The sequence below is a fragment of the Sus scrofa genome, chromosome 12, assembly GCF_054392235.1.
Source record: "Sus scrofa isolate SSC_HxYL_T2T_F1_AM1 chromosome 12, Sscrofa_HxYL_maternal_Yorkshire_Landrace_v2.0, whole genome shotgun sequence".
Lineage (NCBI taxonomy): Eukaryota > Metazoa > Chordata > Mammalia > Artiodactyla > Suidae > Sus > Sus scrofa.
The window spans coordinates 49,447,566-49,475,169 of NC_139394.1; the positions used below are offsets into that span (position 1 = coordinate 49,447,566).

A 27,604-nucleotide genomic window follows, 5' to 3' on the forward strand; every position below is an offset into this window, starting at 1 on the left:
TAGTTGGGTTTGTTACCGATGAGCCATAACGGGAACTCCAAGCTGGCAATTTTGTATGAAGATAAAAGAAAGCCCCAGAGTTCTCATTGTGGCGCAGCGGAAACAAATCTGACTAGGAACCACGAGGTTGTGGGTTCAATCCCTGGCCTCATTCAGTGGGTTAAGGATCCGGTGTTGCTGTGAGCTGTGGTGTAGGTTGCAGACGTGGCTCGGATCTTGTGTTGCCAGCAGCTACAGCTCCGATTAGACCCCTAGCCTGGGAACCTCCATATGCCACGGGAGCGGCCCTAAAAAGACAAAAGACAAAAAAGACAAAAAAAAAAAAAGGAAGTCCCCAAAATTCAATGTCTCACTCATAGCACAGTCAGCAGCAAAACTCATCTTGTTTTTTATTTTATTTTAGTCTTTTGTCTTTTTAGGGCCGAACCCCTGTGGCACATGGAGGTTCCCAGGCTAGGGATTGAATCGGAGCTACAGCCGCCAGCTTACACCACAGCCACAGCAACACAAGATCCGAGCTGCTTCTGCGACCTACACCACAGCTCACAGCAACGCCGGATCCTTAACCCACTGAGCGAGGCCAGGGATCCAACATACAACCTCATGGTTCCTAGGCGGTTTCATTTCTGCTGTGCCACTATGGAAACTTTAAAAAAAAAACAAAAAACTCATCTTTGAGCCAACTACTTAAAAAAGTTCAGGGCGGTGGGGTTCCTGTTATGGCTTGGTGGGTTAGGAACCTGACATAGTGTCCCTGAGGATGCAGTTTTGAGCCCTGGACTCATTCTGTGGGTTAAGGATCCAGCGTTGTTGTGGCTGTGGACACAGGAACTTCCATAAGCCTCAGGTGCGTAAAAAAGGAAAAAAAAAAAAAAACAGAAGTAGTAGTTCTGGGGGAGTTCCCTGGTGGCTCAGGGAGTTAAAGGACCTGGTGTTGTCACTGCTGTGGCTCGGGTTCAGTCCCTTGCCTGGGAATTTCTGCGTGCTGCTGGCAAGGCCAAAAATAATAAAAAAGGAAAAAGAAGTTCTGGGAATTCTCACCTGTTTTTCTTTAGATACAGGGGACCCAAAGCAAGAGCCTAGCGTGGTTCTAGGAGCTTAACAGGTGTGAAAAAGAGAAGCTGGCAGACTGAGCTTGTCCTGACTCTCCATGTGATAGCGAGGGCTTTGTGAGAGGTGACTGCCTTCTCTCCTGACTTGGTTTCCTCTCGCCTGGCCTGTGAAGCTTCTCCAACCCTCCCTGGCACTTGCTCCCTGCATCCAGGCTTGGACCTGCTCTGTTCCTCAGCTCGTTGTGAGAAGTCATCTGATCCTTTATTTGTCCTCGACGACTCCACGAGCAGCATCTTGTCTGATTCTTCTCTGTGGCCCCAACGCCCTTCATGAGCCTCATCATAGGAGGTGCTCAGAGAAAGCTTTACGCTGAACAGAGGCCCCACAGACAGAGCCCAGCATGTGCCCAAGTTCTCAACACGCTCCCTTACGCTCTCCATGACTTTCCACCAAACGAGCAACTCGGACGCAGTAGGGGCCTAGCAGTGGATTTCCTGGCGACTTTGCCAATGTCCATCAGTCTCCAAAAGATACCTGTGTGCTAATTTTATTTTTTCATGGCTGTGCCCATGGCACATGGAAATTCCCAGGCCAGAGACTGAATCAGCGGTAGCTGCAACCTAAGCCAGATCCTTGAATCTACTGTGCCAGGCTGGGGATTGGACTCGCACCTCCAGAGACCCAAGCCTTGCAATTGGACTCTTTTTTTTTTTTTTTTTTTTTTTTTTGGTTTCTCAGGTCTGCACATGTGGCATAGGGAAGTTCCCAGGCTAGGACTCGAATTGGAGCTGCAGCTCCCGTCCTATACCACAGCCACAGCAATGTCAGATCTGAGCCTCATCTGCAATCTATACCACAGCTCTCAGCAATGCCAAATCCTTAACCCACTGAGTGAGGTCAGGGATTGAACCCACATCCTCATGGATACCAGTCAGGTTCCTTCCCACTGAGCCACAAGAGGAACTCCTGCAATCAGACTCTTAACCCACTGTGCCACAGCAGGCACTCCAGCATGCCAATTTTATAGTCGAGAAACTGAGACTCCAGGAGGAAACTCATGGCCCTGGGTCACAGAGTAATCGGGAAAAGAGGCAAAACTACAACTCTGCTCTCTAGACGCTAGGCCCCAGGCTCTGTTTGCAAAGCTGCTGTGAATGAGGTTGATTTGCCTGTCTCTGTGGGGCCTTTTAGAGTTTCAGAGGGGGTGGAATAAAACCCAAGCTTTCAGAGAGGATGGAATCAGACCCAAGCTTTGCCACTTACCAGTGACGTGATTCGGAGCACAGTGCAAGCTTCATCTCTCTGTGCTGCGGTCTCCTCGTCTCTAAAATGGGGCTGACTTTGGGAAGACTCAGTGAAAGAGTGTGTGGGAAGCCCCTGGCCAGAGCGAGCAGGATTCCCTCTTGGCTTCCGCTTCCTCAGATCCTCCCACCCGTCCCAGCCCTTTTTAAGCCTCTTCCACACCTGCTGTGGGCCAACCCCAACCCGACTGCAATCCTCTCTCCCTCCTTTGACCTCCTTGCACGGAGCTCACATGACCTGGAATCACAGGCCATCTGCGGCTTGAACCAGAGCCTCAGCCTGCTCGGTTCGGGAGTCATACCTTAGAGTTCTTGCTTTTCTTCCAGCCCAGGCCTGACTCAGAGCCGGAAGGAAAAAGCACAGCTGTGGATCTGTCAGAGGTTGGGCTCCACCACAACCTGCCCAGTGGGCCTGGGCCCTGCCCTGCTCTTAAAGCCTTGGCTTCCTTTTCATAAAATGGACTTAAAATGCCTTCTATTTCATGATCTTTTTTGTTTGAGGGCTGCACCTGCAGCATATGGAAGTTCTCAGGCTAGGGGGTCGAATCACAGCTGCAGCTGCCAGCCTACACCACAGCCACAGCAACACGGGATCCGAGCCGTGGATTGAACCTGCAACCTCATGGATACTAGTCAGGTTCTTAACCTGCTGAGCCACGATGGGAACTCCTCTATGTCATGATTGTTGAACAGATGAAGTGAGATGGAGGAGGTGAAAATTTCTAACCTGGCGCCTGGCTCATATATAACAGGAGGTCAGGAAATGGCTTTGCATCGGGCTTTGCTGCTCATCCTCCCTGGGGGAACGGCGGTGTGTGTGTGTGTGTGTGTGGAATGTGTGTGTGGAATGTGTGTGCGGGGCAGGTGTGCTCACTCACCTACCTGCAGCACACTGCCTAGGCTCATAGTGAGGCAGAACTAGAAACGTGGCAAACCACACCTCCCTAAGCCTGTTCATCAGCTCCTAGTCCCTGCTCTCTCCGTCAGCGGCAGCCCCCATGTCCAGACTCAGGCCATGCCCGCCCCAGCCTCCCGGCACAGTCCTGAAGGCAGCTGTGAGGTGGGAAAAGATCTCCAGGGAGCCTGGGTGTCCCTCCCTCCTCAAATCCTTCCCGCCATCAGCAAGGCCCTCACTTCTCTCCCTCCCAGCCAGGACCACCTGTGCGCTTCACAGCTGTTATGAAAGAGATAGGCAGCCGGGATTATCAGGCCAGACAAGGTTCCTGTGACAGTTCCCTGCCCCCACCCCGCCCCAGGCAAAGGTCCCAAGGCTCTTAACCCCCTCTGTGCTGGGCCCTCAGGCCCAGGGACTGGGCGTAGCAGGGAATGGGAGTAAGCCCTGGGCCCCCTACCCAGTTCCCAAACTGGAGTCAGAAGCACAAGGAGCCCAGTCTGCACCTGGGCCCTCGGCTGCCACATCCTGGATCCATGGCAGACCAGGTGAGGAGGGACAGCCTGGGCAGGCCTTTACAGGCATGGACAAAGGCCCTGTCCTCTCCACTCCCCTTCCTGAGCCTGGTTCCAGGCTCTGCGGAAGAGGTCAGGTGCTCCCCGCACTCCAAGTTCATGGGCTTTAGCATAAGGGCTGATGCCCCCCTCCCCAATCATCGCCCCTTTCCTTGCTTGCTTCGGCATCCTTCACGCCGCTTTCAGTAAGCCCGCTGCCTAAGGCCCCTCTGGTCCTCTCCTCTGGCCAGTCCGCTGCCCCTGCCACTAAGGTTAACCAGGGCCATCTCAGAGTTTGGTCCCAGTGCGGCCACCAGGGCCTCCCTTTTCTGAAAGTCAACAGGAAGTAGTGACAAGAGCAGGAGCCTCAGAGTCTGGAAGTCTGGCCGCCAGTCCTGGTTCTGGCTCAGACACTGTGTGACCTTGGGCAAGTTTCTCCACCTCCGTGCTCCTCACTTATTTCATGAGAGAGAGAGGGCAGTAGCTCTTTTCACAGGGTTGGCTCAGGGATTCAAGAAGTACCACATATATATCACTTTACTGATCCGTCGGCAAATAAAATTAAAATCTGAAAAAAAGGAAAGCCTGCACAAGGGCTTTATAAAGCCAGCTACCAAGCAAATAACACCAGCTCCTCCCACAGGCTAAGTGCTCACAGAGCGCCATGCTCGATGCTAACGTGAGCTGTGCCATCTGGTCCTTGTAACGACTCTCATTGTAGACGGCCCCAGACAGCCCGAGACTCCATCCTTGAGCTTCTTTACGCTCACACTCGTTCCTTCTTTGACCTCACTGTGTTGCATGACTTTAAATACTTCTACACAGTGATGACACACGAATCCCTGCGCCCAGGCCAAGCCTCTCCCCTAAACTAACTGGGAAATCTCCCACTTGCGAATTTCTCTAACAGGCAACTTAAACCTAACATCCATAACCGAGGTCCTGATCCCACCTCCAATCGGCTTCTCCAACTATTTTTCCCATTTCAGTAAATGGCAGCTTCATTTGTCCAGACCAACCAAAAAGACTTGGTGGCAGTTTATTCCTTTATTTTTTTCTTTTGACCACCTGGTGGCAAATGGAGTTCCATAGCCTGGGATCAGATCTGAGACATAGTGGCCACCTAAGTAAGCCACAGCTGTGGCAACGATGGATTCTTAACCCACTGCACCAGCCTGGGGATCAAACCTGCACCCCAGTGCTCCCCCCAGACATCACCAATCCCATTGCACCACAGCGGGAACTCCTATTTTTCAACTTTTAAAAACATTTTATTGAGGTGTAATTGACCATAAAATGTAAGTATTGAAAAATATATATAAAATTTGGCAAGTTTGGACATATGTATACAACCATTGAGACAATTTATTTATTTAGTTAGTTATTTTGTCTTTTGCCTTTTGAGGGCTGTACTCGCAGCATATGGAGGTTTCCAGGCTAGGGGTGACATTGGACCTGCAGGAGTTCCCGTCATGGCACAGCAGAAATGAATCCGACTAGAAACCATGAGGTTGCAGGTTGGATCCCTGGCCTCACTCAGTGGGTTAAGGATCCGGCCCTGCTGTGGCTGTGGCACAGACCGGCAGCTGTAGCTCTGATTCAACCCCTAGCCTGGGAACCTCCCTGTGCCACAGGGGTGCGGCCCTAAAAAGCACAAAAAAAAAAAAAAAAAAAAAAATTGAGCTGTAGCTGTTGGCCTAAACCACAGCCACAGCCACAGCCATGCAAGATCTGAACTGCGTCTGCAACCTACACCACAGCTCACAGCAATGCCAGATCCTTAACCTACTGAGCGAGGCCAGGGATTGAACCTTTGTCCTCACGGATACTAGTCGCATACATTAATCACTGAGACACAATGGGAACTTTAAGACAATTTATTCTTGAGTTAACTTTTTTTTTTGGCTGTCTTTTTAGGGCCTTGCACATAGCATATGGAGGTTCCCAGACTAGGGGTCAAATCAGAGCTACATCTGCCGGCCTACACCACAGCCACAGCAACATAGGATCTGAGCTGAGTCTTCGACCTACACCACAGCTCATGGCAATGCTGGATCCATCCCACTGAGCAAAGCCAGGGGTCCAACATGCAACATCATGGTTCCTAGTCGGAGTCGTTTCTGCTGTGCCACAACGGGAACTCCTGAATGTACTTATATACTTTTTTTTTTGGCCATTTCTAGGGCCACTCCTGTGGCATATGGAGGTTCCCAGGCTAGGGATCTAATTTGAGCTGTAGCTGCCAGCCTACAACAGGGCCACAACAACATGGGATCCAAGCCGAGTCTGCAACCTACACCACAGCTCACTGCAACGCCGGATCCTTAACCCACTGAGCAAGGCCAGGGATCGAACCCACAACTCCATGGTTCCTAGTCGGGTTTGTTAACCGCTGAACCACGACGGGAACTCCCCTGAATTTACTTTTTATTGACATGCAACATTTATTTAAAAAATGCACAACCCATAAATGAATTATTGAAACGTGAGCACACCCATGAAAAAACCACCCAGGTCAAGAAAGGGCACATCTCAGGAGCTTCCTACATCCTCCGTTTCTCCCTCCTTCCTCTCCTGACCTCTAATGCCATAGATTAGCTTTGCCTGCTTTTTTTCACTGTGATAAAATGGAATGATACACTATATACTACGTACTGTTTGACACCTGGCATCTTTAGCTAGATATTATGTTTGCATGACTCACTCAAGTTGTTGTATGTATCAGTAGTTGCTTTATTTTCATTCCTGCATAGTATTCAATTTCATAAAAACAGTAAGCTTTATTTAATTAGTTTATTTGGCCACACCAATGGCATGTGGCAGTTTCCAGGCCAGGGACAGAATCTATGGCACAACAGTGACCCAAGCCACAGCAGCGACAACACGAGATCCTTAATCCACTGAGCCACCAGGGAACCTCTATACATTCTTCTTTGTATTCTTTTCATTATGGTTTATCACAGGCTATTGAATATAGTTCCCTGTATTGTACAGTAGGACCTCGTTGTTTAGCCATTCTACATGGAATAGTTTGCCTCTGCTAATCCTAGACTCTCAGTCCTTTCTTCCCCTACTCCTGTCTTTTCCTTTTTTTTCTTTTTTGTTTTTGCTTTTTAGGGCCATACCCGTGGCATATGGAGGTTCCCAGGCTAGGGGTCGAATCGGAGCTACAGCTGCTGGTCTACGCCACAGCCACAGCAACGTCAGACCTGAGCTGCATCTGCGACCTACAGCACAGCTCACTGCAATGCCAGCTCCTTAATCCACTGTGCCAGGCCAGGGATCGAACCTGCATCCCAGTGCTCCAGAGACACTGCTGATCCTGTTGCTCCACAGTAGAAACTCCTGTATTAATGGCAATTTTTTTTTTTTTTGGTCTTTTTGTATTTTTCTAAGGCTGCTACACCACAGCTCACGGCAATGCCAGATCCTTAACCCACTGAGCAAGGCCAGGGATCAAACCCACAACCTCATGGTTCCTAGTCGGATTCGTTAACCACTGAGGCACGACAGGACCTCCTTAACTGCAATTTGTATTGAGACAATTGTAGATTCACATGGAATTGTAAGGAATAATATGGAACGATCCTTTTCATACTTTGCCCAGTTTCTCCACTGGTAACATTTTGCAAAACTGCAGAATAATATAACCACAGCCAAATATCACAGAATGGTGACATTGATACAATTTACCAGTTTTATTCAGATTTCCTGTTTTGCTTGTGCTCATTTATGTATGTGTATTGCTCTGCACAATTTTATCACCTATGTACCTGGATGTATCCATCACCATGGTAAAGTTACCAAACAGTTCCAGTGCCAGGAACCCTAATGTTTATAACCACATCTACCCTCTTCCCAACTGCTGGCAGCCACTCATCTGTTCTCTACTTCTAAAATGTTACATACACCTCACAACCATTAGGATGGCTATTGCAAAGAAAGAGAGAGAGAAAAAAAGAAAGGGAGAGAAAAAGAGAGAGATAGAGGAAGGAAAGAAAAAAATCTTTTCAGATCCACCACCTAGAGTAATGAAAAACAAAAATAAACAAATGTGACCTAATTAGACCTAAACGTTTTTGGAGTGCCCGTAGTGGCTCAACGGTTAATGAATCCAACTAGGAACCATGACATTGCGGGTTTGATCCCTGGCCTCACTCAGTGGGTTAACAGTCCGGCATTGCGGTAAGATGTGGTTTAGGTCGCAGACTCGGCTTGGATCTGGCTTTGCTGTGGCTGTGGTGTAGGTCGGTGGCTACAGCTCCGATTTGACCCCTGGGAACCTCCATATGTCGCAGGTGCGGCCCTAGAAAAAAGACAACCCCCCAAAAAAAAACAACTAAACGTTTTTGCACAGCAAAGGGAACCACAAACAAAACGAAAAGACAACCCAGAGAATGGGCGAAAATACTTGCACGTGAAGCAGCTGACAAGGGCTTAATCTCCAAAATATACAAACACCTCCTGCAGCTCAATATAAAAAAAACACAACCCAATAAAAAAATGGGCAGAAAATCCCAATAGACATTTCTCCAAAGAAGACATACAGCTGGCCAAAAGACACATGAAAAGATGCTCAACATAACTAATTTTTTTTTTTTTTAATCAGAGCTGCAGCTGCCAGCCTATGCCACGGCCAGAGCAATGCCAGATCCAAGCCACATCTGCAACCTACACCAAGCTCAGCAACACCAGATCCTTAACCCACTGAGCAGGGCCAGGGATCAAACCCGAGTCCTCGTGGATACTAGTTGGCTTCGTTAATGCTGAGTCACAACAGGAACTCTAGGGATTTGCTTCGTTCACTGCAATCTCCCTTGCATCTAGGACAACTCCTGGCACATAAGAAGCATTACATTTGTAAAATGAATACGAATACTGAAGCCCAGGAAGATGAAGATACTTGCCTAAGATTAGTCGGGTAATAAACAACAGACCTGAATTTAAACCCAAGCAGTCTGACTCTAGAGTTCATGGTCTTGAGAAACAGGCTCCTTTACTGACGGGGGCTCAGGATGGGCACAGAGAAGCAGTGAACCTGGCTGCCCCTCCCATCTTTTGTCTGCAGTGGAGCCAGGTCTTCCGGGGTGCTTTTCGACTCCTGGGCCACAGCTGCCCTGCTCTATGATGCTGAGGGCAAGGCCAGTGTGCTGATGCCCCCCAGTGGCCAGGGTGGGGAAGAACAGGCAACGTGTGGCCTTCAGGCTAAATGGGTGTATGGGAGGGGGACCTGGTCAGTTCTTGCTTCCCAGTCTCTCCCTTCACAAAAGACACCATACAGGGTGGGGGCATGACCAGATATTTATTTTACCAGAAGGGACAGGCAGCGGGGCAGTGCAGCATCCAAGCCCCAGACCAGACATGCAGCATCCACATGCACGAACAGCTACACAGGCTGGGGCAAGGGGTGGGGGGCTGGGACCCTGCCAGGATGCTTGGGCCCTGAGCTCTTCTGCCTCCACTGCAGCAAGGAGACAGAGGACGGGGCTGCTTCCCCATGGCTGGAACCCTATCACCCTGGCCAGGAAGAACGATGGCACAGGGGTATGGAGTCTGGCCAGTCTGCCGCACTCGATTCTGTACAGGGGTGGCGGAGCTTTGCCCTGGGAAGGACCCGGCCCAAAACCCAGGACAGCACAGCCCTAGCAGGAAGAGGGTCTACACGCTTTCCAGTCCCAGAAGGGCTAGATCCTGATCCCAGAAAAGGGGTAGCAGAGTTGGGACCAAGCCCCCCTCCACCTGGTAGGGACATGTCCAGGAAGGGGACTTCCCTGAGCACAAGCAGGGGCCTCCTAAGGCAGTAGTAAACTGAGGGAGCTGCTATACACAGGAGGCCTTGCCTCTGTGCCCCTGGGCGGGGGGAGAGAGCTAAGGTATGAGAGCAGGCCTGGGGCCGGGCAGGGGTTAGAGAAGGGCAATGGCCCTGGGCCTGCAGCCATAGCTGCCTGGGCTGAGAGGGGCCGGCGTGGGTGAGGCTGGGGGCTTCCTGGGGACAGGGTGAGGGCTGGGAAGACCAGGCCAGGAGGGGGGCAGGATGGTCGCCCTACCCAGACCCCCTGCACCCATGCTGAAGCTCTGGCCTGGGCCACAGGGGGAACGGACAGATGCACAGAAAACTTCAAGGCACCAGGATTCTGAGGGGCAGCAGGGCCACCCCTGACAGACAGACAGTGATTGTAATAGACATCTTCAGTTGAAACTACAGGACGTGTGTAGAAGGAGGGAGGAGAGAGGGAGAGAAAAAGACAGACAGACAAAGGAAGAGACGTGCAGGGAGGTGATGGTGGAAGAGACAAACCAGACGAATGTGGCAGTGAAAGTGGGGGTGTGGGTGGAGAAGAGGAAGGAGACAGAGACAGGGGAGAAGGGAAGACAGCCAGAGGCCTGAACACGCAGCACTTCTGGTCCCTACAAAATAAGGCACCAGAGTCAGTAACGTTCCCGTTGTCCCTGTGGTATTAAAACGGGTGCTGGAGGGGGGGGCGGTGGCTGCTGAAGGGCGTGAGCCTTCGGGACCTCACACCTGCGCCCCGGTGGCCTTCTTGACCAGTGGTATCTGCAAGAAGGGGAGAGGCCGTGAGCCCTTGGCTCTGGGCCCCCCACCCGACGGCTCCGCCTGGCCTGGGCCCGTCCCAGGGGCTGCCCAGGCACCGCCCCTGCAGGTGGCTGGACACCCACCTTAGAAAGGTCCACGCCAGTGAGGGCGTGCACAGAGGCAGGCAGCTCGGCCAGCAGTCGGTTCACTTCTGATGTCACCGTGCTGTTGTCCCCGCTGAGGACCACAATCTCATCGACTTTGGTCAGTGGGGCGGAGATTTTGGCAGCGATCTAGGAGGTAGGGTGGGAGGAGAGCTGGTTGGGGCTGGGCCTCCATCCACCCACCCTCCCTGTCCAGCACCCCTCCATGCCGTCTCCCCCTCACCCAACCCTTCCATTTGCAAGTCACAGTCAGACGGTCTAGCGGCCCGGGAGGAGCGGATGCCTGTTGTAGGGTCCCTTCCCCAGTGCTAAGCACTCCCTCATCTAGCCCCTCCAGCCGGCCCGTTGCTGTGTTACTGAAGGCCCAGGGAAGCCCGGCACTTGCCCAGCCAGCCCCAGCCTGGGGAGGGAGCCTCACCTGGGGCAGGGCCTCCAGCACCAAGGCCATCTTGGCCGCGTCCCCGTATTTCTGGTAGGCCTCAGCCTTGAGTTTCATCCGCTCAGCCTCTGCCTTGCCCATCGCTTCAATGACCGCTGCCTCCGCCTCTCCAATTTTGCGGATCTTCTCAGCCTCTGCCTGTGCTAAGAGGACCTGCTTCACCCTGGGGGAGTCCAGGCCGGGAGGGATCAGTGGGAAGTGTGGGGGGGGCCCCCCAGGCCTTGCCTGGGGGCCAGCAAATCCTTGAGCCCTCTGCTCTGGCAACTGTCAGGGTTGGGGGACCCATGAAGAGGGGTTCTTGCCAGGAAGAGGGCACGGGCTCCCTGATGCAAATGAGAGAGGGGACTAACCGGGGTGCCCTCTGTGCTAAGCACCATACCAGGACCTTAAACCTCCTCTAAGGAATTCAGTCTTCCTAACAACAGCCCCATGGGGGAGGCGGGTGTCCCCTCCCTCACAGTGAGGTAACAGGCGTTGGGAGAAGGGGCTTCCAGCTGGGTCAGGAGAGTGCAGGGGTGGCAGAGGAGCTGGACTAGGCCCCCAGCCCGGGGCCCCTGGCGGCGGCAGTGGCACCTACTTCTCGCCCTCGGCGATCTGCTGTATGCGGTGGGCCTCAGCCTCGGCGGGGCGGTGCACCGTGGCGATGAGCTCCTTGTCTGTGCGCAGGATCTCCTGCGCCTCCACCGCAATCTGCTTCTTGCGCTGCACGACCTCAATCTCGATCTCTTCCTGCCGGATCTTCTGCTGCTCGCGGGCCCCTTGGAGCTCATAGGCCAGCTGGGCCTCAGCCGTCTGTGGCAGGAGTGTGGTCAGCACGTCAGAGGCTGACCGCCAGGTCCTGGGTTCTGAGCCCCAGCCCGGGGCGCCCTACAGCGTCTCACCTTGATGTTGACCTCCTCACTGAAGGCCGACTTCTGCAGCTCGAAGGCCCGCTTGGAGTCGGCGATCTTCGTGTCTGCCATGAACTTCACGTCCAGCATCTCCTTCTTGCACTCGGCTTCCTGGGAGCAGCAGGGGCAGGTGCTGAGGGCTCCCTGAGCATCTGTGGTCCCGGCCCCCCTGAGCTCCCTGGCCCTGGGGGCCTCAAGGAAAGCCCACATACCCGGATGCCCGCGTCTCGCTCGGCCTCGGCCACCCCGATGTCAGCATCTCTCTGCACCACCGCAGTCTGCGTCTTGCCCAGGGAGCTCAGATAGTCCACTTTGTCATATACGTCCTGGGAGGGAAGGGGAGTCACGCCCGGGAAGAGGCATGGGCAGAAAGGCACCCCTCCTGCCAAGCTCCCCCCCACTGACTGCACCCCTCAGACCGCACCTTGATGGTAAAGCTGAGAATCTCGATGCCCATGCGGCCGACGTCAGGGGCTGCCACCTCCCGCACCAGCTTGGCAAACTGGTCCCGGTCCTGATAAATCTGCTCCACCGTCAGGGTTCCTGGGGGCAGAAGGATCATGGGCTGTTTCCCCAGAGGCCCAGCCAGCTGGGAAAGGGGAGGGTGCACAAAAAGAGGACTGAGTGTATGCGGGGGTCATGCAGTCTTAGCTGAGCCTTTCTGGGTTTCTTCTTTTTTTTCCAGGGCTGCACCTGTGGCATGTGGAGGGTCCCAGGCTAGGGGTCGAAAGAGCTGCAGCGCCAGCCAGATCCAAGCCACATCTGTGACCTACACCACAGCTCACAGAAACACCGGATCCTTAACCCACTGCGCGAGGCCAAGGATCAAACTTGCGTCCTCACGGATGCCAGTTGGGTTCATTACCACTAAGTCATGACGGGAATGCCTGGGTTTCTTCTGAACAGCATTTAACGCTGAGCCTCCTCCTGCAGGGTGCAGGCAGGATGAGGAAGTGGCCCAAGCAGCACTGGCTGCCTGACCAGAGCCGCAGCTGCTCACTCCCCCCTTGACGCCCTCCTCTTCGCTCTGGTCGCCTGACATTTTGAAAGGAAATACTTAAGAGAACATGTTCCATCTAGAAACTTCTGGGAGGGACTGGAAGAGCCCCCCCTTCCTGCCCTGTCCCCTCCCCGGAGGTGGCTTGGGGACCGTGTGAGGCTCCCGGGGCTGGGCAGGGCCTCACCGAGGATGGAGCGCAGGTGCCCCTCCAGGGTCTGCAGGACGACATTCTTGATGTCCTGCACGTTCTTGCCCAGGAACTGCTCGCAGGCCACGGCCAGGAGCTCCTTCTCTGTCATGATCTTCACCTGCCGGGGGTCACAGAGGTGCGAGTCAGGCTGGGGGGCGGCAGACGGAGGCCCCAGACCCAGAGGCATGGGGGATGGTGGCTGCGCCCTCCCCTCCTTTTCCAGACCGGAGGCCTAGGGGCTGGGAGATGGAGTCTGTCTGAGGCCTCCAGTGGGGAGAAAACCTCAGGGAGCTCTTATACGAAGGAATTGCGCCTGCCATGGCCGCACCCCTGGGCATCTGTGGCTCCCTCCACCCCTCCAGCCCACTCTCTCCCCTTTAACCTGCAGGTCTCTGCAAATAGGAGAGTGAGCAACAGGGGCACAGACAGAGTAGGAAAGAGCCGGGAAAGGGCAGGAGACAGGTCCGGGGTCCGCCACCGAGTGTGGGCATCCTCTTGTCTTTCTTTCCCAAGGTACTCAGCCAACAACCCCCTCGCCAGAGGCCTGCAAGATGGTTGAGACTGCCCTGTGCGGACCTCTCGAGAGCAGGAAGCCCCTCACCCAGGCACCAAACTGGGAATTTTTTTTTTTTTTAACTGCGCCTGCAGCATGAGGAAGTTCCCAGGCCGGGAACTGAACCTGAGCCACAGCACTGACAACTGCCGGATCCTTAACCTGCTGAGCCGCCAGAGAACTCCCCAAGCTGGGAATATAACGCAGCCTCTGACTCCAGAGCCCAGAGCTCCCCTGTCTCACATGGCCTTGCCCTCTGGCTCCCACCCTGCAGCCCCCTACCCAAGGGACAGGCAAGGCCTGGTTTCTAGGGCTCAGCATTGCCGACACCTGCAAAGAATGGGGTGGGGTTAGTGAGACAGGAGCCCTCAGCACTGGTTCTGTCCCCCACAGGCTCGCTGAGGAAAGAAGGGGTGTCTGTTAGTCCTGCTGGGTGGCCAAGGGGCCGAGCGCGTTCCAGTGGCGAGACCTCTCCTGGAAGGGGGGCAGGGGTGGGGGCGCTGCAGAGACTGCCCCTGGCTGCCATCCTCTCCTCCTCCCCCCACACCCCAGCCTGGGGACGAGGCAGCTCAACGGACATGCGCGGGGCTGCTGAGTTACTATACCTGGGCGACACCCGTCACAGTTAAAGCTACCCCCTCGGCCGTCTCTACGTCCTCGCAGCGGGGCTGCAACGTCATAATCTCTAGGGAAATCCTGCCAAGAAACGCAAAACAGGGGCATGGGTCCGGGGGCCCAGGGCCTGGAGCGTGGGGAAAGAGATCACTAGCTCACTGCTCCAGCTGGGATGGGCCAGGGGTCCTGACGCAGGGGAGGGTGGTGGAGGGCTCTTCCAAGGGGTCAGAGGTGGGAGCGTGTGAGGAGATGGGTGGGAGAGAGGGGCAGGTGGGTGCAGACGGCTCCGGGAAGGAGTGCGGTGTGCTTCCCACATGCACACGTGTCCTCTGCCCAGATCCGCCGGCTGGAGGAGCAGGAAAGGGAGTAGAGAGGTGGTTGCCAGTGGTCTGGACTGGGGGTGGGTGGGCGGAGTCTAGGTAAAGCTATGTGTGTCCTGGGACAGCACGTGAGTGCGGGTCCCCCAGGCTGTGCTGTGCAGGCCACCCATGGGTGCTATCTAAACATCCTCCCGTTCCCTGAATCTGCTCAGCACCCCGGGATGTGCCAGGAGGCTGCTGAGAAAGCTCTGCCTCATCGCCTGGCATGCTGGGATCTGCCTGCTGCTGGGCAAGTCAGAGGTGATTTTGTACCTGCCCCCTGGCCGGAGGCCCTGCTTGGTCCCTCCACCCAGACGCCCACTCTCTGGGGCGGGGGTCACACTTGAACTTCCTGGCCAAGGGGCCCTAACTCTACAAAGAGTTGTTCCACCCAGACCATCTGAGTCTTCAAGGGTCCACATCACTCAGGTGAGAAGACACCTGGGCACTTGCAGCTGTTTCAGGTAGAACAGGGGGTGTGCAGGGGGAGGAGGCTGCTTTAGATGGGGCGCTGAGGGAGGCCTGGACCCCTCCCGTTCCACACAAGGTGCTCTGAGCTTCTTCTCAGGCCTCTGCACCGAGGCCTGCCCTCCCGCAGGTACAAGGTGGGGGCGAGATGGGGACAGTCGGCCTCGGGATCAGCCAGGGCAGGACGGGCGAGGAAGAGTGGGGTGCGGGGCTTTTTGCCTGAGAAGCTGAAGGGCAAGTTCATGAGCGGGAAGGGGATGGGTGAGATGACGGACAAGTAGGTCTCTTCCTGCGGGGGACCCACCAGCAGGCAGGCTCTGAGGGGCAGGGACTGCCTGCTGTCTGCGGCTGCCTCCACCAGGCCTGGAACTGACGGGGTGCTCAGGAGGGAGCTGGTCTGTGAAGCAATGATGACGGGAACCCTCTGGCTATGAAGCAAGCACTTGGAGGTACCGAACGCCCTTCCTCTGGAAAGCGTTTCAACACTGTGGCCGCCTGGCCGGCACACGCGAGACGCAGGGCACTCGCTTTCCCAGGTGAGATCATGTTCGTGACAGAGACTGGGTTTCTGTCGCGCTTCTTTTCTGAAAATCCCAAAGGGCTCTCATATTGTTTACTCGCCTTTCCAACATTCCTACAAGGCACAGGGAGGGCATGACTGTCCCCCTTTCCCGGGTGGGGAAGCTGAAGCCTAGTGACCGGAAAACTGCTCCAAGGCCTCTTGACCCAGAATTAGGGGCCACGGCTTTTTCCGCTCAGGCTTGTCAAGGAGGTTAGACGGTGTCATGGGTGGGACGAACAGAACTGCCCCTGGGACCCATCTTCTGGCCTTGTAGGAAGGAGGGCTAGGTCTTGACATTGGGGTGTCGGCCTGGAGAAGGGCTGGCAGGGGCTCTGCGGTGACTGGAGGACAAGGACTTCTGCAGGAGTAATTACGCCCATCTGGACGGCCCAGCTCTGCCACATACGGGCCTGTCTTCTGCCTCAACTTACCCCCAATTTAGGCTTGGCATCCAAGGACACCCACTGGCAGGCTTCCAGAAGCCCTGGCTCTTTCCCCACTAGCAGCCCCAGTGACCGAGAGCAAGGGATCTGAGGACCTCTAGGGATCCATCCTGCCACCCGGAGCAGCAGGGAGAGGGAGGCACACTCTCGGAGGGGAGTCCATCCGGCTCCTGTCTGCCAGGCCCCTCAGGGCAGGAAGAGAGAAGGTTAGACACAGAGGAGGAAGCAGGCGGGTTATTACCTGTGCAACCCCTGTTACGAATAGCGGGACCCCCTCCGACGTCTCAATATTCTCACAGCGACACAGGATGGTCATAACCTCCAGAGACAGTCTGAGGAGCAGCCAGTGGGTAGGGAGAGGTAGGGACAGGAAGGGGTAGGAGGGGACACAGCAAACACACACAGTGGTTACCAGACAAGCACCTGATGCCTGATGCCTGGGGGGGTGGGGGGTTGCTCTCAATACTCAGCCCCCCACTGCCAGCTCAGCCTAGGGCTGTAGGGGTGACAGAGACACCCCCTTGCTGGCCTGAGGGCTCCAGGTCTCTTCTCTGGCCCCCAGGCCCTTCCAGTGAGGAGCTGCTGGGCTGGGGGAGAAGTCTGCTGACGCCCCGGCCTGTGACCTGAGGCCGGGAGGCCCGTGCATAGGGCACCTGCATTGCCACCGCCTCCCTTTCCCAGGAGACTCCTCGCAGAACTGGGGAGACGGTCTCAGATCCACCCTCCAGACACAGGGACTCCTGTGCTTCTAGAAATTGGGGTGGGGGGAGGCCACTCCGGGGCTTCATGAGCCACAGCAAATATCAAATCCTGCTCAGGGCACGAACCCTCAAGGCTTGTGCTACGTCACTAACAGGGCAACGGGCCAGAAAAGCTCAAAGAAATTTTTGGACTTTCTGATCTTGGGGCGGGGTGTGTCCAGGAAGGCTGGCTAGAAAGTGTGCCCCTGCCAGAATATTTATAGGGACACCTGGGAGATGACGAAGGAATTCATTCTGGAACTTCCAGAGTTGGGCCACAGGCAGAGTCATGACAAAGAAACCAGGTGCCTCAAAGCTTACCTGGCCCACGCTAGCCAGGCCTCCCCTGGGCAGCGTGTGAGCAAGTGCATGCAGCGTGCGGGGCCGGGCAGAGGCCAGGCTGTGGACAGTATGGAAGGGGTCGTCAAATCAAAGGAAGGGAGGACAGAGGCCAAGGGGGAAGGAGCAGAAGCGGATGGGCCAGGGGATGGTGAGCAGTAGGCAATGTGGTCTCCACCTCAACTCTTGCAGCGCCAGCTCTGGGGGCTCGGGCCTTACAGGGATGCAAAGGCTGCCTTCCTTCGAGCCCCTGACAACAGCACCCTCAGCCAGAGAGGATCCACCCAGCTCAGACAGGAACCCACCAAGCTCTCTTATGCCAAAGGAGAGAGAGAGGCAGGGAAGGAGGGAAGGAGGGAAGGAGGGAAGGAAGGAAGGAAGGAGGGAAGGAGGGAGGGAGGGAGGGAGGCTGCAGCTCAGATGCCAGAGGTGGAGGAATTGCTCAGGTATGGGGGAGACAGAGCAGCCCACACCAGGGCCTCAGGCTAGGACAGGACGTGGCAACAAAGTGCAGCAGGAGGGACTTCACTGAGCCTGGAGAAGAATGGCTGACACTGGGGGTGGGTGACATGGAGGCTGGCTTAGAAACCTCTACCCTGACTGGAGAGACTCCTGCTGGCCTGGGGAAATAAAGGCCCTGGTTGAGAGAGATGTCCCCTGGGCAAGTTAGGGGTCAGGGAAGGGCTGCCCCCTGAGCAGGGCCCAAGGAGGGGGCTCCAGGCTCAGAGTATCCCCCACATGGGATGGGACGGGAGGGGGACGCCGAGCCGAGGTGTGTGAGATCAATTTCCCAGGATGCGGCACCCAGTCCTCCACCCCTCCTTCCAGACCTGCTGCTGGGGAAGCCTGGCCCTGCTGGCTGGGGCTCTGCTAGGAGGGGGCGGGCCAGGATGTGGGGAAAGGGCAGCTGCTGCGCTGCCCTGGCAGCCGAGGCCATTCAGGGCGGGGCTCTGGGCGAGTGGCAAACTCTCGGGGCCGGGCTGTCCCTCCAGGTGTTTGGACAAGATGCTTTGTTGTCCCAGGAATGCGGGGCAGGAGGAGCAGGGTGACAGTGTCCCTGGAGAGGGCACCACATGGCTTCTGACAGGCCAACCGAGTGGCTCAAGATCCGCCCGAGAGGACGCTATCACCAGAACGGGTTCCTCTCTGACACATTTGACCTTGGGCCAGAAGAGTCCCTCAGGACCCCTCAGCTCAGGCAGGGCACAGTGAGGGGCGACGTGGGCCGGTGGAGGGGCTACTGACAAATCAGTGAAGTGAAAAAGCTGTGGCATGCTTCCCAGGCCCTGAGCCGAGCTCCGGCACTCGCCGCTCACTGCGGCCGCGGGGCTCTGCTGACTGGGGGGCTGGGTGGAGGGGATTTCCACTGGAATCTCCATCGCTTCCCGTTCAGATGACCCCTCGCCAACGTGCCCGCACTTTCGCGGCACTGCTGCCCTCGCTGCCTGGGTCCAGACCTGGAAGAATCTGGGCCCCTCCCCTGCTCGGCCACAGTCAGGAAGGGGGTGGGCCGAAGCGGCGCGGGAGGGGCTCCGGGGGAGCCATTGGTGGAGCCTGATGGTGGGCCCTCGGGGGAGCTGGTATCTGCCTTCCCCTGCTAGGTCTTTCCAGACTGATGCAGGAGGGCCAGGCCTGCCTTGCAGGGCCCCGGGGCCAGTTCCTTAGATCCCCACCCCGTCTCTTCTCTGCTGTTAGAGCCCCTTCATCCATTCCCTGCCTGCACTGTCCCAGGGCCGGCACAGGGGAGGGCATGAGGCAGGGGTCTCCAAGCCTTTCCTCCCTTCCTCCACTCATGGCAACGGGTGGGTAATTAAGGCTTCATGAATGACTCCGAGTTAGAATCTGGGCATGAGGAGTCTGCCTGCATTCCCTGGGACAGAAATCATGCCTTCGATGGAAAAAAGCACACCCAGCACCCAGGAGGTGCCCACAGACCCTGCATCCCCTCTTCACCTGATCTTTAGGAGGCCCCCACCCCTTGAAGGGAATGGGCAAGTGGTAGGTGCTCTAGCTGCCCTGGGCAGGGGAGAGGACGGAAACCCTTGTCTCCTTTGCCCACCAGGATGCCCGCTTCCAGAGCCCCCGGCCCTTACCTCTGAGTGTCGGAGATACACCACCAGGCCCAGGCCCAGCCGCCAAACACATACTGTTTATAGTCGGAACCACAACAGCCCCCTGGAGAGCAAAGCAAACCACTGCCGGTCAGTCAGGTCTTGGATCTGTCCACCCCACATGCCTCCAACAGCAACTCTGGGCCTTTACCTGCTCTGCCACCTGACAACTCCCACTGGTGGGTGCCAGGTGCTGAGGGTACAGAGAAATGGGAGTCATGCCCTTAAGGGCCTTGGGATCTACCGTGTTTTGGTAGACAGGCAACTTGGAGAGAAAGGAGGAGAGCCAACGAGCGGTTCAGAAGGTCTGTGCTTTCAGAGAACAGAAGAGAGGTCGGTGGGCAGGAGGGAAAGGGAAACGCTTCCATCTTTGATTCAACCATCCACTCAACAATCACGTCTTTTTCGGGGGATACGGATGCCCGTCGTGTCTCGAGAGAGGTCAGACTAGGAGGAGGGACATCTTCCTGAAGGGACGCTGAGACCGCGTGATTCGCCTGCGTCGGGGCGGGTGCTGGGTGCCGTCTAGAGGGCGCGCAGGGTGGGACGGAAGGGAGGCTCTGAGCCAAGGTGGGGGGTGGGATGGGGTGGGGTGGGGTGGCCATTGCTCACGCCCAGCCGACACCCCTCAGCGGGGCTGCCTCTCTATTCCCAGGGGTTCAGAGGGAATTTGTTCCTCTTGTGGGAACAGAGGCGGAAGCTGAGGTCTCAAAACGGAGGCCAACTCATGGTCCAAACAGGAAGAGTGAAGAGAAAGGGAAAAGGTCCCAAAAGGAAGTGATTCCTGGAAACTGTGTATCAACTAAACAGAAGGTTGAATCTGGCCACGGCCCAGCTCTGGGCCGCGGACGCGTCGGCGCGCTCTCTAGGCAAACATGAGAAAAATCAATTCTTGACATTCTTGTCGTGAACCTTGCTGCTGATGCCAAAATTACACAACAAGTTCAAGAAAACTTCGTAAACGCAAGAGGGGCAGCTCACCTGCAGTATAAAGACAAATTCAGGAAGAGATGATGCAAAGGAAATGTGACTGGGAAAATGCCAGCGGTGTCATTGATGGCTTCTGCATTCACGAAAGCTTTAGGGTGTGTGCCTCCTAAGGTCAAAGGTCAGGGGTAGTTTTGTATAGCTGGGTCGCAGGGTCTCTGAGGCCCATGGCAGTGGACAAAGCAGGGTGGAGGGGCAGGGGGCCAGATCACGGAATGTCAGGTGTCAGGCCAAGGAGGTGTGTGTGTGAGTGTGAGTGATGGGGGAATCATTTAGGCTAAGTTACATTTGCCTTTTAGAAATACCACTTTGGGAGTTCCCGTCAGGGCGCAGTGGTTAACGAATCCGACTAGGAACCATGAGGTTGCGGGTTCGATCCCTGCCCTTGCTCAGTGGGTTAACGATCCGGCGTTGCCGTGAGCTGTGGTGTAGGTTGCAGATGCGGCTCAGATCCCGAGTTGCTGTGGCTCTGGCGTAGGCTGGTGGCTACAGCTCCAATTCGACCCCTAGCCTGGGAACCTCCATATGCCGTGGGAGCGGCCCAAGAAATAGCAACAACAACAACAACAACAACAACAAAAAAAAAAAAAAAAAAAAAAAGATCCGGCGTTGCCATGAGCTGTGGTGTAGGTTGCAGATGCGGCTCAGATCCTGCGTTGCTGTGGCTCTGGTGTAGGCTGGTGGCTACGGCTCTGATTAGACCCCTAGCCTGGGAACCTCCATATGCCTTGGGAGCAGCCCAAGAAAAGGCAAAAAAAAGACAAAAAAAAAAAAAAAAAGACAAAAAAAAGAAAGAAAGAAATACCGCTTTGCACAGGGAGGAATATTCTTGGGTCAGGGAGGCTGGGTAGAAGCAGGCTCCTGCAGTGACCCAGGTCAGACACAGTGACTTCTAGAGAAGTCCTGTTAAGAGAATTCCCTTTGAGGGCAGAAATGCTCCACAGCTGTGCTGTGCAACACTGCAGCCCCTGCTGACATGGCTACTGAGCACTGACAAGGTGGCTGGTATACCTGAGGAACTGAATTTGAATTTTTTTTTTTTTTGTCTCTTTGTCTTTTTAGAGCCAAACCCACGGCATATGAAGGTTCCCAGGCTAGGGGTCTAATAGGAACTACAGCTTCCAGCCTACACCACAGCCACAGCAACACCAGATCCTTAACCCACTGAGCGAGGCCAGGGATCGAACCTGCAACCTCATGGTTCCTAGTCAGATTAGTTTCCACTGTGCCACGACAAGAACTCCAGGAACTCCTGAATTTTAATTTAATTAATTAAATTAATTAATTTAATTAAATTTGAGTGGCCACCTGTGGCTCATGGCTACCATACTGGACAGTGCAGCTCTGAGGCCTGGGTTTCAGTGAGTGATCAGGCTCACACTGGCACAGAGACAATAGAGAGAACCGCACACCAACTGGAAACAAGTTTGTGGGTTTTTCTGCTTTTTAGGGCCACACATGCAGCATATGGAAGTTCCCAGGCTAGAGGTCAAATCGAAACTGCATCTGCTGGCCTGAACCACAGCCACAGCAATGCTGGATCTAGGCCACATCTGTGATCTATGCCACAGCTCACGGCAATGCCGGATCCCCAACCCACTGAGGGAGGCCAGGGATTGAACTCGAATCCTCATGGATACTAGTCGGATTGCTTTTCACTGTGCCACAGCAGGAACTCCTGGAAACAGTTTTGACTAGGTGGAGGCTGGGGAATCGTGGCGCCCCACAAGTACGGGGGTGCTGCCAGGTTAGAGAGCTAGCCTCTGACACTGCTCACAGGGCGGCCAACTCTGTTTCCTTTGCACAGTGTGCAGGTGGCTGAGCCTGAGGCCCAGGGAACCAGGGGCAGCCCCACAGTGGGGTGGGAAGAGGTCTCGGAGGTCTCGGTCTGCTCCTGGGTAGTGGAAATACTTATTCACAGGGCTGCCGCTCAAGATAAGCCACTCCGGTAGGGAATGACTGGCCAATGCAGACCTGCTGTATGGCCCAGGGAACTCTACCCAACATTCCGTGATGCTCTACGTGGGAAAAGAATCTGAAAAAGAACGGATGTGTGTCCATGTATAACTGAATCACTCTGTTGTACAGCAGAAGTTATCACAACATTGTAAATCTACTCTACTTCAATAAAACTGAAAAAAAAAAAAGGTAAGCCACCGAAGGCTTCTCTCTCCAGGGGATGGAGTAGGGGAAGCCTCTAAGGACAAGCAGTCAACTTGAAATCCAAACCATCTCAGGATCCAGTGAAACTGGAAGAAGGTCAAAAAATCACAGCTTGTTCCACTTCCTCTGGCCTGGTGGGGGCTGGGCACAGCCTCCTCGGGCCAGCCCAGGGGACTTCTCAGTGTGCTGTGGGAGGGGCTGCTGCTGCTGGTGGGGAGGGGTGGGATAGGGGCAGGGGAACTAGGGTGGGCGGTCATACTTTAACGCATTCTTGACCTTGCAAGCAGGCTGCCACTGCTCCAACTGGGCCTCAGCCAAGGTAACATGGCCAGGTTCCCAGGGGGTGGCAACAACAGGAAGCTGCGACTGCCAGGCTGCCCCGCCCCCCGCAGTCTCCTCCTCTGGAAGGCATCTTCCTCCGGCTTCCCGGGCACACGCGCCTGAGCACCACCTCCAAAAGAGGACGCTTGGGTGGCCCTTCCTTGACCTCCCAAGGCCTCGGTGTCTCAAGATCTGGAAGTTCTTCCTAATTTTATCTCATTTTTTCTAATCCAACTTGGCTCTGCCCTCGACCAAGCTGAAAAATCACAAACTATCCCATGGTAACCTCTGCCCCTCTCTTAACCGGCCTCAGACCCAGGCGCCAGTCTGCCCTCTCAGGATCACTCCCGCCTTCCTCTCCCTCTTCCGCCCTTTTCTTCCTACTGGTCAAGGAGACCGTCTATATCCTCTCCTACAAGTGGGATTTTGCCTTTTTTTTCTTTAAGGCCACACCCATGGCATATGGAAGCTCTGGGCTAGGGGTTGAATCAGAACTGCAGCTGCCAGCCTACACCACAGCCACAGCAAAGCCAGATCCGAGCCGAGTCTGTGATCTCTGCCACACTTTGTGGCAACATCAGATCCTTAACCCACTGAGCAAGGCCGGGGATGGAACCTGAATTCTCATGGACATTAGTCAGGTTCTTAACACACTGAGCCACCATGGGAATTCCGGATCTTGCATTTTTTGAGCCAAAAACACCCTTAGTAGTCTGGCAATGCCTGACTGTTCATAAATGCATAAAATACATGAGATACAAATTATATTGAAACTTATCACAATGTTAAAACAACCAAATGTATGTGACATAGTAATATGTGCCGTATGTAGTACATAGTATTATGTGTGAGAGGGAAATACTTTTTTTTTTTTTTTTTTTTTTTTTTTGTCTTTTTGCCTTTTCTTGAGCCGCTCCCACAGCATATGGAGGTTCCCAGGCTAAGGGTCTAATAGGAGCTGTAGCCAACAGCCTATGCCAGAGCCACAGCAACGTGGGATCTGGGCTGCGTCTGCAACCTACACCACAGCTCATGGCAACGCCGCATCCTTAACCCACTGAGCAAGGGCAGGGATCGAACCCGCAACCTTATGGTTCCTAGTCGGATTCGTTAACCACTGTGCCACGACAGGAACTCCAGAGTAATACATTAAATAAGATCTAGTGGTAGATTTAATAACTGACTTGATTTCAAAGCAGTGATAAACATAAATAATTTCTTTTTTGGCCATGCCTGCAGCATGTGGCTGTTCCTGGGCCAGGGGTTGAGCCCATGCCACAGCAGTGACCAGTGACAATGTTGGATCCTTAAACCACTATGCTATAAGGGAACTCCTAACATAACTGATTTTTTTTTTTTTCTTATTAGGGCTTCACCTACAGCATATGGAAGTACCCAGGCTAGGAGCTGAACTTGAGTGGTAGCAGCTGCCAGCCTACACCACAACCACAGCAACACAAGATCTAAGCCGAATCTGTGACCTATGCCACAGCTTGTGGCAACACTAGATCCTTAACCCACTGAGTAAGGAGGTCAGGGATCGAACCTAAATACTCATGGATACTGGTCAGATTCTTAACTCGCTGAGCCACAACGGGAATTCTCATACTTTTTTTTTTTTTTTTTTTTTTTTTTTGCTTTTTAGGGCCACACCTGCAGCATATGGAGGTTCCCAGGCTAGGGGTCAAATTGGAGCTACAGCTGCTGGCCTACACCAGAGCCACAGCAACACAGGATCCTTAACCCACTGAGCAAGGTCAGGGATTGAACCTGCATCCTCATGATTACTAGTCAGACTCGTTTCCACTGCACCACAACAAGAACTCCTCGAAAATGATTTTTAAGGTAACTACAACAAAGCAACAAAGGCAGTACAGTAGGAAAATATTTGCTAATATTACCGAGGATTGTTGTTGACATTAATAATCATAAGAAACACTAAATTTCCGTTAAAGTTAGTGTCAATAAAAATGTACTCCCCCCCAATCCAAAGATCTCTAAATTCTTTCTACAAACCCCAGGTTAAGAACTTCTGATCTACTGTGGAGATGAGAGAAAGGTGTATGGTATTTAGATTCTCCTTTTAAATTCCCAAGAGTAGAAACAGAGGAAAAGGTTTTGTATTACATAATTAAGGAGGGAAGTTAGACAAGAAGAACCTTTTTTTTTTTTTTTTTTGCCTTTTTGCCATTTCTTGGGCTGTGCGCTTGGCATATGGAGGTTCCCAGGTTAGGGGTAGCCACCGGCCTACACCAGAGCCAGAGCAACACGGGATCCAAACTGCGCCTGTGACCTACGCCACAGCTCACGGCAACGCCGGACCCTTAACCCACTGAGTGAGGTCAGGGATCGAACCCACAACCTCATGGTTCCTAGTTGGATTCGTTAACCACTGCACCACGATGGGAACTCCCAAACCTCCAGACTTTTCAAGTGAAAAAGATAATGGTGAACTGTATCAGCATCCTCCTTCTGAAAGTGGGCTGTGTGAGATACCCCTGGACTTAGAGGCAGGCTCAGGTAACCAGGTGGGGGCAGGGCAGGGAGGCCACGAGTACAAGGGAGCTGCATCTTAACATGATTATCTCAAATCCCAAGGTTCTATTATGCCGGGCATTATCTCTCTCTCTTCTCTTCCACCCTCCCTTGACTCCAGCACTCTTAATTCTCAGCACGCCTCCTCTCCACACCATTAAAACAGCTTCTAAGCCAGCCCTGCTTTGGCCACTGGCCAGGGGACCAGGTTCCTGGCAACTGGAAGGCACAGTGCAGGGTTTCCTCCTGCCCCCAGTCTCAAGGGTCTCTACAAGGACGAGAGCGGAGATTTTGTCTCCTTGGCCCAGAGTCTGGGCTTCTAGAAAGAAACTCCACAAGCAAAACCAAGTGCAGTGTGGCTCAGATTGGGGTTTCTACAAGCTTCTCTAGGGGTGGGGGCTGGGAGACTGGCCCAGGTCTTTTGTTTTTGTTTTTATGGCTGTACCCAAGGCATATGGAAGTTCTCTGGCCAGGGATTGAATCCAAGTCACAGCTGCGACCTATGCCACAGCTGCAGCAATGCTGGATCCTTAAACCCACTGTGCCTGGATGGGGCTCTAACCTGTGCCTCCACAGCGACTTGGGTGGCATTCTTGACCCATTGCACCAAGGCAGGCGGGAACCCCTGGCCCAGGTCTTACAGAGGTGTAGGTTTGGCCTCAGTGCTCTCTGGGGGTCTCCCTAGTGACCTTACGGCTAGCTCTGGTTTTCAGGGAGGTAAAGAATCTTAAATTCCCCCACAGGGGTAAGGTCTTAGTGAGGGAGAGTGGGGATTTCCTGTCCCAGGGAAATCAATTTTGAGATCCACACTGAGCCAGAGGCCATGTTCTGGGGTGAAAGTTTCCAATGGATTCATCACACCTCTCAAAGGTGGACAGCTTCCTGCCCTGGCCCAACACACCCTCTTCTGCTCAATTCTAGAGCCAGCCCTAACGACTCTGCACAGGTGGAGAATCCACACTGACAGTGGGAAGTAAAGACAGGAGGGATTCCTGCAGCTACAGGCCTCCAAGCTGTCAGGAAACAGGCCCTCTCCCCAGCACCTGTGAGCTTGGGGCTGCACAAATTGATGGCTTGAAAGGCTCCAGCCTCTTCCTCAAATTCCCAAATATACAACATACACAGCAGCCTTAGGACAAGATCCCTCTCATCTCCCCAATACTGCAGTCCCCCGGCCCCACCTAAGCTCACAGAAATTCTGGAGCCTGCAGCATTTTGCAACCTGAGCGACACAGCCCAGAGCCCGGTTTCGCAACCTGTAGAGGCCGCACCCGCGTCTCCCAGGCGGGCAGTGCCAATAAACCAGCACGCCTCAGCCTGCTGGGAATTAACGGGTCTGTGCCCAGATGGGCACCTGCCTTCCAGGGCTGCGTGACCCACCCTAGTCCCGGGCGCTGGCATCCAGCCAAACTGTGTTCCCGGAACCCCAAGGCTTCAGTTCGAGACCCCCTAGGCCACAGGGGCGACCCTGCTAGGGGAGGAGACGAAGGAAGGAGGGAAAAAACACCGGCAAACACGCAGCGGGGGAAGGCGGGGGGAGAGCCCGGCGAGTGCCCGAGAACGCGGGGCAGGAAGGTGGAAGCACAGGGGTCCCTCCTGAAAGGGTCTCAGGTGCGGCCCGGGAAGCCGCGGACTCAGGCTCCACCTCCCGCGCTGCCCCCCACCCGCGGAGCCCCTCCCCGTCCGCTGCCCAGCCCGGTCCCCGCCCTCCCGGGCACGGCCCCCCGCCCCAAACGTCTCCGGCCCCCCTCCCCCGCCGCCCCCTCACCTGAAACCACCAGCGCCTCGTTGGGCCCCACCGTGTGGCAATTGCCCATGGCGCCGGAGGGACGGAGGGCCCTCGGGGGGCCGCCGAGACCTGGACAGCAGCAGCGGGCCCGCACCGCCGGCCGCGCCCAGCCTATCCCGCCACCCCCAGCGGCCGCCCGCCGGCGCCCCTCCGCGGCCGCAGCCTCGCCGGAAGTGTGGCGGCGGAGGGCGGGGCCGGCGTGTGGAGGGAGGCGGACCGAGCCAGGCTGTCAACACGCTCGATTTTAATTTTCAAAGTATTTGGCCCAGCCTGCCCGGCCTGTGGAAGTTCCCAGGCCAGGGATCGAACCCGGGTCGCAGCAGTGACAACGCAGGATCCTTAACCTGCTGTGCCATCAGGGAGCTCTTCAAGTGGTTGTATTACACAGAGCTGGCATCGTGGGAGCTCGGCCCTCAAGCAGTCCTGAAGGCGTTCCTTGGGGAGCCTGGATAACAACTGCCACGCCCCGCCTCGCCTCCCAGCACCCACCTTACAGGGGTGGGCCCTGGAGTCAGCCCGCCTGGGCCTGGGCTCTGATCTCAGCCCCTGCTCTTTCTAGCGGAGATCCGGAACGAGTTCCCTCTCTGGCTGCCTAGTCCCG

The 27,604-nt window shown here is 55.0% G+C and overlaps 1 protein-coding gene across 11 annotated transcripts; it reads right to left on the bottom strand.

Moving 5' to 3' along the window:
* Positions 1-9,083: 9,083 nt before the first annotated feature.
* Positions 9,084-27,152, bottom strand: FLOT2 (flotillin 2). Of its 11 annotated transcripts, XM_084985628.1 has the most exons (13): positions 26,983-27,152; positions 19,191-19,272; positions 16,260-16,350; positions 14,177-14,267; positions 13,401-13,562; positions 13,013-13,136; positions 12,253-12,371; positions 12,041-12,154; positions 11,820-11,939; positions 11,516-11,730; positions 10,918-11,101; positions 10,479-10,628; positions 9,084-10,356 (listed from the first exon to the last, which is right to left on the bottom strand). In XM_084985628.1, the coding sequence occupies exons 6-13, from the start codon at positions 13,125-13,127 to the stop codon at positions 10,318-10,320; spliced, it is 1,056 nt and encodes a 351-aa protein (XP_084841754.1). In that variant the 5' UTR covers positions 13,128-13,136; positions 13,401-13,562; positions 14,177-14,267; positions 16,260-16,350; positions 19,191-19,272; positions 26,983-27,152; the 3' UTR covers positions 9,084-10,317. The 11 variants fall into 11 exon arrangements, with proteins under 11 accessions (XP_084841754.1, XP_084841753.1, XP_020923157.1 ...); XM_084985627.1 differs by lacking the exon at positions 16,260-16,350; XM_021067498.2 differs by lacking the exon at positions 13,401-13,562.
* Positions 27,153-27,604: the final 452 nt, after the last annotated feature.

What these genes read in the sequence shown, in the direction of transcription:
- FLOT2 (XM_021067496.2), bottom strand. Translation starts at nt 27,031, where the DNA reads ATGGGCAATTGCCACACGGTGGGGCCCAACGAGGCGCTGGTGGTTTCA. An exon ending in TGTATCTCCGACACTCAGAG is followed by an intron (nt 14,268 to 19,190) that starts GTAAGGGCCGGG and finishes GTTTCTTGGCAG; the next exon opens with GATTTCCCTAGAGATTATGA. An exon ending in CAGATCGCCGAGGGCGAGAA is followed by an intron (nt 11,102 to 11,515) that starts GTAGGTGCCACT and finishes GGACTCCCCCAG; the next exon opens with GGTGAAGCAGGTCCTCTTAG.